A 12,228-nucleotide genomic window follows, 5' to 3' on the forward strand; every position below is an offset into this window, starting at 1 on the left:
GTGTGTGCATGTATGCATGCATGCATGTGTGCAATGCAAGTGTGTGTGTTTCTATGTGTATGTGTGCATTTGTATGCTTACGTGTGTGTATGTGTGTGTGTGCATGTGTGTGTATGTGTACGCTTATATGTAAGTGTGTGTGTGTGTGTGTGTGTGTGTGTGTGTGTGTGTGTGTGTGTGTGTGTGTCTGTGTGTGAGCATGTGTGCATGTGCATGTTTGCATGCATGTGTGTGTGAGAGTGTTTTGGGTGTATTCTTGTGTGTGTATGGGTGTTCTTGTGTGTGCATGTGCATGTATATGTGTGTGGGGGGGAGGCATGCGTGATTGCATTAAATTGTACTTACTTTAAACAGTATGCCTAAAGCACAGTTTGCTTCATACAAATTTCAGTGAAATGCCATGGCAACAAAATATATGCATTGCAATTAAAATTCATTGTAATAGCTAAACATTATGCACAGTATTTTATCAGGAGGACTACACCCCATATGGACCTACTTATTTATGTATACTAACTCCACAACAGCACAGCCATTGGACAGTATGCAACTAAGTGTGCTTTTTAACAAATGCCAGAGTTTGTTTTGTTAGAGGTGCAAGTAAAGTGAAAAGTAGAGTGTCAAGTCTATGATCTCTCAAGATATCTGTTATCAGTACCCAGACACAAGACAATACTACACGTCTGTAATGTCTCTTCTCAGTACCTAGACACAACACAATGTTACATGTCTGTAAAGTCTCTTATCAGTACCAGACACAAGACAATATCACCTGAATGTAACTTCTCCTATCAGTACCCAGACACAAGACAATATCACACATATGTAAGTCTCTTATCAGTACCCAGACACAAGACAATATTACACGTTTGTAATGTCTCTTATCAGTACCAGACACAAGACAATATCACCCGAATGTAATGTCTCTTATCAGTACCCAGACACAAGACAATATCACACATGTGAAAGTCTCTTATCAGTACCCAGACACAAGACAATATTACATGAATGTAATGTCTCCTATCAGTACCCAGACACAAGACAATATTACACATTTGTAATGTCTCTTGTCAGTACCCAGATGCAATACATTATCTCACATCTGTAACATCTCTTATCAGTACCCAGACACAGGACATTATCACACATCTGTTAAGTCTCTTATCAGTACCCAAACACAAGACAATGTTACACATCTGTAACATCTCTTATCAGTACCCAGACACAAGACAACATTACATGTCTGTAAAGTCTCTTATCAGTACCTAGACACAAGACAATGTTACACATCTGTAACATCTCTTAGTACCAGACACAAGACAATGTTACACATCTGTAATGTCTCTCATCAGTGCCCAGACACAAGACAATATTACACATCTGTAATGCCTCTTATCACTACCAGACACAAGATAATATTACATATCTGTAATGTCTCTTATCAGTACTCAGATACAAAATATCTCACACCTGTAATATCTCTTATCAGTACCAGACACAAGACAATATTAAATGTCTGTAACGTCTCATCAGTACCAGACACAAGACAATATTACATGCTTGTAACTAGATTTTGACAGATGAAGATTTCATCTTCAACTACTGTTATGCCTTCTTTTATTAAATGAGCTTTTCAAACAACTGTTCTGTTAACTGAAAATGTGTTGATATACTTCTGAAAAATAAAATAGCTTCTTCAGAGATGTGTGATGTTTATATTTAAACAAGTACAAACCTAATACCTAGAACAAGTATTGTTGGACATTATTTTGACTAACAACTACTTTTCTTTCCAAAATGACCTTTACTTGCAAAAACAGGGGGTAGCCATGGGCTCTCCCTGTGGTGCAAGTTTTGCCAACATTGTGATGGCATATTGGAAGAAAAATTATGTTTTCAACAATGCTACTTATATGTCTGGTATTAAGTTTTACACATGTTTTTTAGATGACATCTTCATTGTTTTTAGAGGTAATTTAAACCTAGCAAATGCCTTGCTTGAGTACTTTAACAGTACTACCAATTTCCTCAAATTTACATTTAATTTTCAAGTGTCCAGTATTGAATACCTTGATGTTTGGCTGGCTAAAGATGTAGCCAACAACAGGTATATTTCAAAGATCTACAGAAAAGACACGTACTGCAATACATTTTTACATTTTTCAAGTTCACACCCACTATCACAGAAGTGGTCTATTGTTAAAGGTCAAATGATCAGGACAGCCAGGATGGTGTTCTGTGACCATGACTTTATAGACGAATGTAATTTACTTCCGAGGATGTTCCAACAAAGGGGGTACCCAGTGTCTTTGATCGAAACGATAACTAATGAAGTGCACTTGAAAAGGGCTAATAGGTATATTATACCTATTTTAAATAAAGGTGAAATGTTAGACACATTCGAACCCAGATCTAAGGACTTCAACAGTCCTATAGTTAACCAAGAGATTAACAGAACATCTAATGCAAAACTAGATAATGGATTCGAACACAGTTTCATTACTTCATTTAGTTTAGATAGTATGCTTATTAGAACTATACTATACAAGAACTGGGAGCTCATTAAATATGATAAAACACTAGCCGAAAAATTTAATGATGTACCTAAAATCATCTTTAGGAGAAGAACAAATTTAAAATCTATACTAGAATCTACAAGCAACAGGAGGGTTCATAAACTTATTGGCATCTCTACCTGTGGCTGTTGCAGTATGTGTAAATTCATTTCTACAGGTAGCTTATTTACCACCGATGAAATGAAATATCCAATAAAGTGTAATTTAAACTGTAACTCAAAAATGGTTGTCTACATTGCTTCGTGTTCCTCTTGTAAAGCGTTTCACATTGGAAAAATGGAGCGTAGACTAAGGGATAGAATTTATGAACACATTTATGCAATAAACACAGGTATGTCATACTTGGGTTATAAATTCATTTTCAAGGCAATAGACCAAGTACAACCTAATATTCGGGGTGGCCCTTTTAACTTAACTTCTTGAAGAACTGGAACTGACATGGCAAATTAGATCAAACACCTTAGTCGAACCAGGACTAAATGACCACTGTAATATAACATGTCTTTTAAAACTTAAAAGTTTAGAAAGAAATTGAACAACTCAGTAATGTAGAATTATTTGTTTTATTGGTGTATGACTTTATAGATGTCATAAATGTATATATTTTTGTTTTTTACATTTTTATATTTACTTATGGCTTTTAGGTGGTGGAGTCGTTCCAATAATGTTGGTTGTGTGTTTGAATCTTTGGAAACAGAGATGTCAATATTTGATGTTAACAAAAGGTTATTTAAATATGTCTTATAAAAGTTTTTAACATAAGTACTATTTTTTCGTAATATCAATGCACTGGTTAGGTATGATCACATGACCGGTACTTTACTATTTAATGCTTGTCTTTCTTTGTAGAGTGTAATCTGAAGAAGTTGCCTTATGAAAGGTGACGAAAAGTGCTTAATTAAACTAGTATACGTTCAAGTGTTTGGTTCTTTTTTGGAGTTTGTTCCACAGAGCTTTTACGTATCCCGTTTTGATGTTTATATTTAACACGTGCTTGTCTACATGTAAAGTCCTGATTAGATAGTTTATCCATTTGTAGCTGTCTATTTCATTTTCATTACTGAATGCTATCTATTTTATGAACCAGCTGAATAAAGTAGCAGACCTACATGTTGTAGCTTTATTCACAGTGAATTTCTACGCAGACATGTCTTTTGTTATCCCTCGCATTTATAGAGATCATAAAGAACCAAAATGTGTTTGCAGTGATGGGACTTTATTAAGTGTGGATAGCAAGCTCAGATAATTTTAGATTATATTTTAAGTTCTGATATTCTTTGGTTTCTGTCTTATATTTATGTATCAATATTTTTAAAATATGATAAACAATGATAATGAACATAACGCATCTTAGTGTATTAAGACAACAGTATATCAAGCTGAAAGTTTACTTTTAGTCTATAAGGTTGTATTCCTTTAAGATGTTATTGATTTAAACATCATATTCTTTATAAATAATAGAAGCTACATCAGTATTCTTAGAAATGCCTTATCTGTCACTATGGGAGTGATTTGTCATTAGTCTTAATTTTTTTTTCCAACAGATGAAAATGGTAAATAAATGCTGCTCTTCAAATGACCAGGTAGGATTTTGTTTGCTATTCATTGAGAATTTCAATAGAGTGTTTGACAAACAAAATTGATTTTTAAACTACTGATTGCTCAAGCAGCATAGCTTTAGTTCTGGCAAACAGACTTTATAGATTTGTATGGATCTAAAAGCCTTCTAGTTCCCGAGAATGTGTCTGATGAACTGATATGTATTTCAGGGCTGCTGAGATTAAAAATGTCCATTAGGCAATGACTGGAAGTTTTGGCACTTTTTTGAATCGAAACAACCTGATGAAATCTTTCTTGAGGGAACTAAATGAATATTGTTGACCTATTTTCAAAAGTCAGAATTGTTGCATTGTAATAATCCTTTCCTTAAAATGAGATAAACATTTTTGTTATAAAACAATTTAGACCAGTGAGAACTAAAAATAAATAATACAAGCTTCCAGAAAATGCAGCCAGTTATAAACAGCTTTCATGTTGGAAAGGAAAATAACAGTGTACGAATCATATGATAGTTTTGATATATGCTATCATACAGCAAGGTAAACTGTAACTAATACTTTATTATGTATTTAAAATTACTGCACAATATTGTCTTACTTGTTTCCGCTAATTAACATTATTCAACTGCTTTGACTTTTTGATGAATTATTTTTTTTTTATTTAACATTTGTTTACTGGGAAAGTCCAACTGGGACAGAGCCCATTTTCAGTGGAGGCCCAGGGAGAAACTCTCCAGGCACATGTCTTTGGAATGCGGGAGGAAACCAAAGCACCTGGAAGAAACCCATGCAAATGCAGGGAAGACATGCAGACTTCACACAGAAGGCACCCCAGCTGAGAATCAAACCAGAAGACCTTTTGTTGTGAGGTGACATTGCTAACCACTGCATCACTGCATCACCCATACTTCTGTTTCACTGCTTATATTCATGAGTATGTATATCTGTGTATACCTTTGTGTGTGTGTTTTGTGTTTGTGCACTGCATGTATGCATATGCGTGTGTATATGTGTGTGTGTGTGTGTGTGTGTGTGTGTGTCTCTCTCTCTCACAGAATCATTGCCACAGCTAGACTCTGTACTGCCTGGTGCAGCAGTTCCCATGAACTGTATTCCCTCAGCATTAAGTTTAGGATGGTGAAAAAAGTCTAATGTCTGTGATACCTTACTAAAAATATGTCTGTATATATACATCTCTCTCTCTCTCTCTCTCTCTATATATATATATATATATATATATATATATATATATATATATATATATATATACACTCACACACACACACACACACACACACACACACACACACACACACACACACACACACATACAGGTTTACTTTGATTCACTGAAAACTCATTTCACTGAATCACATTTCACTGAATGTAAGTACTGTTGGGCAAATAAAACGTATATTCATTTTAACCCACTGTAGTGCACTCCTGGAGTTAGTATATATAGTTGGGGATATGGGGGAACAGCCACCACATTTGTGGGTGTGGTGGGCATAGCCCCAGACCTACTTACCTTTTATATTTATGAATCTCATTACACTGAAAGCTAACAATATAAAACCAAAAGTAGGTGGGGGGCTATGCCCCCACACCCCCTAACTATATATACTAACTCCACAATTGCACTATTGTGGGGAAAATGACATATACGTTTTATTTTCCCAACAGTACTTACATTCAGTGAAATGAGTTTTCAGTGATTTGAGCTTTCAGCGATTTGGTGTGAGTGTTTTGAAATTTAGTGAAATTAGTTTTCTGTGTGTGTGTGTGTGTGTGTGTGTGTGTGTATGTATATATATATATATATATATATATATATATATATATATATATATATAAATATATATATATATATATATATATATAAATATATATATATTTATATATATATATATATATATATATATATATATATATATATATATATATGGGTCTACATAGAAACACATCAGGATGGATAGCAGCTTCATAAAATAGAAACTAACCGACTAACAGACAGATCTTGCATACATACATGCTTATGTCTCAACGGCTTACTATAAAATGGCAGTCTAGCATGCACGTGCTCAGTATTTTTACACTTGTGCATGCCCTTGGATAGCTTCTTAAGGTACATACACACATTGATCTACATCCTCACTCTTAAAAAGATATGCATTTCTATATACGTAAGAAGCAAAACACAATGTTCATGTCCAAGTTGCTTCATATCTGTTACAGGGTTTAGAAATGTGACCATATCTCTTAACATTACAGTCTAGACCAAATTTACCAACAGGGCAGTCTTTGGTGCACAGCTCATATCAGTAGTTTCTGGATTCATTACAGGAACAGGAATGTCCACTGGAACTTCCTCAGAAAATGGAACACTGGTCAACTTACTCTGAAATAAAGAGGCTTTCTCACAGGCTATGTGCTGTGGTATAGGCTCAGACACCAGTCTCAAATGTTTCTGATTCTGCCTAAAGATGGTTCCTTGTGATTCCACAATGTATGTATGATCTCAGTTCTGGGCAAATATTCTTCACAACACCATCCAATCATAACCTTTGAACATTTGCAGCCTTACCACTTCTTCTCGTAATGGCTTGAGCAGTTTGCTGGTTTTATCATAGTAGGACTTCTGGGTTAGGCATTTCTTTAACAGACTGGCTTTCACTAACCTGATGTTCTTGACACATGCAACCAACACCTGACTACTGCTTGGTAATGTGGTTCTGGTTTGTCTCAACAGAAGTCTCTGAGCAGGAGAACCAAGATGTTTATCACAAGAAAATTTCTGAAATACAAGAGATTCCGGAAAACATCACTATTATCTCATTCTGACTTCTCAAGTAACTGTTTTGCACTTTGAGCTGTACGTTCTGCCAAACCATTTGACTGTAGCTACTCTGGGCTACTTGTGACATGAGTAAAATCTCATTCTTCAGCAAGTATCCTGAACTTTTGGCTTGTAAACTGCATGCCATTGTCAGAAATAACTTTGTGTGGACTACCATGTACGGCAAAATCACGCTTCATCTTAGTAATGACAGTACTGGATGCTAGGTTGGAATAAGAGTCTACTAACACCAAATAATTTTCACCATTCCACTCAAAAAGGTCAGTGGCTACTGTCGACCAAGGTAGTTCAGGAATCTGGTTTAGCTGAAGTGCTTCCTTCTGTTGATGTGGCTTTGTACTATTACATACAGAACAAGATGAAAGTGCTCTAACAATGCCTTGTGACATGGAAGGCCAAAATATCAGTCCTCTTGCCCTTCTTTTGGTAGAGTCAGTTCCTGGGTGATGATGATGCAAGACAGTAATGCACTCTTGCTGCAAGGACTTTGGAACAATTACTTTCAGTCCTTTCTTAATAATACCTTTGTCAGATGAAATCTCATCTCTGTATGGAAAATACAGTTGCATTTGCTGAGGTAAACTAGTTTGCTTTGATGGCCATCCTTAATTGATAAAGTGGTTGAGCCTTTGTAAAACTGGATCTGTGGCTGAGTGATCTCTCAAATCAACAAAATGTGTGGAAGAAAAATTTCTCACTTTATTGATTCAAAATCAAGGTTCTCATTCTCATGCTGTTCTGTGGTGTTTCTGGGTGATCTGTATAATGTATCAGCAAGATAAAGATGTTTGCTTTTCTTGTAGACAAGATTGAAGTTATACTTTTGCAATCATACATTGCAGTCAGGCAGGAGCTGTATGCATAGGCTTTCTCAATATAGTGACTAGAGATTGGTGGTCTGTTTTGATCTGAATAGACATGGAACTGCGAACATGCAAACACAATTGCCAAAAGCTCTTTCTCAATCTGGGCATACTGAATCTCAGTTTGGGTAAGAGTTCTCAATGCATAGGCAACAGGTTAATCCTCTTGTAGAATGACTGCACCAAGACCAAATTTTGAAACATCACATAAAACAGTAACTGGTTTGTGAACATCATAGTATCTGAGAGTTGGTGGACTAGAAATTCTCAGTACAGGACATCAAATGCTCTTTGGTGTTGCTCTAACCAAGACCAAGATACATCTTTACATGTCAGCTCTCTGGCTCGTCTGGAATGAATTTGCCTAGGTAGTTAACCATGCCAAGAAAACATTGCAAACATTGGAGATGGCATATTCAGAATAGCTGTTTGCTTTGAAGGGTCTAGGTGTAGGCCTGTGCTGGTAAATAAATGACCAACATAAGTAACTTCTTGTAGCCTGAATTTGCATTTCAGTGAATTGAGCTTAAGATTTACTTGACATGCCCTTTCTGGGTCTTTTCTGAGGTTTCTGTCATGTTCACCTTCACCATGACCTCCTGGTAGTATGTCGTCAACTATAATAGCACAAGGATACCCAGAAATAATTTGCTCCATTGCATGCTGAAAGACTTCACTAGTGGAGTTTCTCCCAAACGGCATACTTAAAAATTTGTACCTGCCAAATGGAGTACTGAAAGTAGTGAGCAATGATGATTTCTTGGCAAGCTGAATCTGCCAAAATGAACTCTTTGCATCTAAGACAGAAAAACAAATGCATTTGGCATCAAGGCTATGACTTCTTTGATTGTGCACATTAGATGATAGGGTCTTTTCAATGCTTTGTTTAAATCTCGTGGATCAATACATATTCTGATATAATCTGGGCTCTCCTTTTGAGCTACTACCATGGAAGATACTCACTCAGTTGGAGTTGCAAATGGACAGCTCATACCTTGTCACACCATTTTATCTATTTCGGCTTTGACTCTGTCCTATTGGAACTTTTCGTGCTGGCCTTTTAACTGGACTGAGCTTGGGACTAACTTCATGGAGTACACAACTGGAAGTTTGCCTATTTTGTCTTCGAAAAGATCAGCATAGGTGGAAAAATTGTACCAGGTGACATTAGATTAATGGTCTTTTAAACTAACTCAGTGGACTTCCTTAATAAATGAAAGCAGTCCCATTTTTAAGCTATCTCTGAGCCCTAATAATGACTGGACGTGCCTCTTGACCACATAAAATAATAAGTTGGAGCTACTTCCAGCAGAGTAACTTGAAAGCACTGCAAGATTGGTTTGAATTTCTTCACCTCCATAAGCAACAAACTTTGCACACCTTGCCAAATCAAGCCTTTCACCATGACACACCCTAGCAAATGTTTCTACTGACATAACATTGCAGTTGGAACCTGTATTAACTTTGAGGTCTATGGGTTTGCCATTTATCCGAACAATACAGATTACTTCACTCTTTGCCCTTAAATCTACTAAATTAACTGTTTCATGAAGCACCGGCACACGATCCACATACAGAGTAGGGTTCCAGCTTTCTAATTGATCGACTCATTTCTTAAAATATTCCCTTTTAATGAAAGAATGTAGGACTTTTGATTGACAACACCTTTTGAAATTATTCCATTTATTGCATTTGTAGCATTGCTGATAAAAACCTAAACTGACTCACTCTTATGCTTCACTGAGACTGTACGAACTCTGGAACTTGCTAGAAACCATTGAGTGTTGTAGGGGCTACAGTTGCTGCCATGTGCTTGGGCCTGTTTCTTTTAACCATGTGCTGCATACTATTGACATGAGCTTTATCACTGTGTCTTCTAGAGCCGTTCTCATTTGTAAGCATATTTGTGTGCTTTTTCTGTGAGCTTGTATATCTGACAAATCACAATGGCCTTATTCAAAGTTAAATCACTGTCACAAAGTGAAATCTTTTTCACAGCATCATATTTAATATCACACATGTCTGTCCTTTATCAGTTCAACCCTTAAGTCACCAAATCTTCATGTTTTAGCCTTATTTCTTTGGTCAGTTATATATGCTGCAAAAGTTTCACCAGGCTTTTGATCCTTTGTGTAAATTAAGTGCCTTTTCATTGTAACATTTGTCTGGGGGTTACACATCTATCTAAATTTACGTTTTAAGAACTCCGGGTCCTCCATTGACCAACCTGTACAACAATATGATGGTTCTCCCCTTCTGCTCTAGAGATAGTACGGTGCATATACAAATTAACTTTCCCTTTGTATGGCTTCTGAGCCATCTAAATTAGCAGAATAAATGCCTTTGTACAGTCATCTTTATCAAAAAATGCAGCGTGTATGAAAATGTCATACTCTTACTCAAACACTCTCCAGTTCTCAGCAATATTACTGTCAAACAGTGGGGTTTTCTAAACCTGTCTGCCATGCCCAAAAAGTATGTACAAACACACTGAAAATATGGACCTTGTAATTAGGTATGAACAAAATGTTCTGTGACCTTGTAATGACATTCAAATGCACAATAAACTTGAAGGAACAAAGATGGCTGCCGTTCTATAAGCACTGCAGTACTTCAGCTCTTCAAATACCTGAGAAAAAAATCAACCCTGTGGAGTTATACTTAGAGTAAACAAACTAATTGGCAGTTATTACTAATTGACCAGAAGTCACTTTTGGTTCTGAGAAAGAAAAATCGAAAAAAAATACTTGGTAATAGCAGGATTGGATCTGTTTGTCAGGTTGACTCTGAACAGAGCACCAAACAAAGGACTGATTGATCTCACTTTTGTAACTTTTCTTTGGGAAATAAATCTTCATGCAGAATTTCGAAATGTCAAAGGAGGACAAAAATATGGAAACTACAACTTCCAAAACCAAGCTGTCAGCTTTGCAATCACCGGAGAAAGAATCTTTAATCAAGAGACAGAAAACTATCAAACAGCAAGAGACTGCAAAAACAGGGCCATCAACAAAATCAGATCAACAGGTCACAATGGAAGAAATCAAATCAGCATTGCTACTTATACAGGATGCCTTAAAAGAGCTAACATCTCAAACACTTTCATTTAGTGACACATGTAATCGGATTCTCGAAAGAATGGAGAAAGCAGAAACTAGAATTGCTACTAATGAAGACAATATTTTAATGCTCACTAAAAGAACAGAGACACATGGAACTGACATTCAAATGATGCAGAATAAAATTCTGGACTTGGAAGCAAGATCCAGACGTAACAATATAATCATTAGAGGGATCCCAGAATCTATTCAATATAATGACCTGATCACTTCTATTACACAAATATTCGAAATACTGCTCAAGGACTCTGAGGTTGTTAAGCAGATGGTCATAGAAAGGGCGCATAGAGCATACAGAGAATCTCAAGCTTCAAATATACCCAGACCTGTTTATGTTAAAATATTGAACTACCAAGATGTGAGCAAAGTACTGTTAACTATTAAAAAATCTGGTGGATCTATAATGTGGCAAAATAATAAAATTTCTATAGCACAGGATTTACCAACACAAATAAGGCAATCTAGACAAATGTTGGCTCCATATTGTAAGTTTCTGATTGACAAAAATATCAGATTTCAAATGAAATATCCTAATAACCTAATTTTAACTGTGGATGGCATTAAATACTCTGTAAGCACAAGGAAAGAAGCAAGACCTACTTTTTTGAAGATTTTTAAGGCTCTCCCATCTTCAGAAATGTGAACAGTCCATTTTGGCTTTCTGCAGTACCAGGGAGAATGGGATGTTTCATTTACGACAATCTGAGGCTTTAAAATCCTTTGTCTGTTCTGTTTCTTGTAGCAGGCCTGGAATTTTATTTTCTTATCTTCTTATCTCGTAGTTCCAGTTGATTGAACTGCCTTTACAGTTTAAATAGCTGTGAAGAAAGAGGAACTGCTGGCGAAGTAAAAAGAAACCTGTTTGGACTTATTTTGCAGGAAAAGGACTGTAAGATAGTGTGTGAAGTCAAAGTGATGCAGGTAAACGCTGTGGAAATGCATTGTGTATTAAAAAAGGAGATGGTTATGTGTAGTGGCAGAATAAGGTTCTGTAGTTTTTTTTTTTTTTATATTTGTTTTCTCTTTTTTTTCCTATATCTCCCTTCTCTTTACTCCTTTCCTTTATTCCTGTAGATAGGTGGTATTATTTCTAACTGATAAATGATGTAAAATGGTTAGTTGAACAGATTTAAACAATGTGCATATAATAATAAAAGAACATAAAATAAGTTATTTTTTTATGTGTAATTTAAGGCATTTTTCTTATTTCTTCTCCTTTTGCTGTGCTCCCTTCATGCTTTTTTTTCTCTTTTT

At 35.9% G+C, this 12,228-nt stretch overlaps 1 protein-coding gene across 1 annotated transcript in view; it reads left to right on the forward strand.

Annotated features, from left to right (window-relative positions):
- SNTG2 (syntrophin gamma 2) overlaps positions 1–12,228 on the forward strand; it is a 4,306,282-nt gene that overhangs the window by 2,251,753 nt on the left and 2,042,301 nt on the right. Inside the window, exon 9 of the mRNA XM_044086780.1 lies at positions 4,121–4,159. Coding sequence (XP_043942715.1) covers positions 4,121–4,159 — 39 coding nt within the window. The remainder of the gene's footprint in view (positions 1–4,120; positions 4,160–12,228) is intronic.

Source organism: Protopterus annectens, chromosome 1.part1, assembly GCF_019279795.1.
Source record: "Protopterus annectens isolate FY-2018-M chromosome 1.part1, PAN1.0, whole genome shotgun sequence".
Classification (NCBI taxonomy): Eukaryota; Metazoa; Chordata; order Ceratodontiformes; family Protopteridae; genus Protopterus; species Protopterus annectens.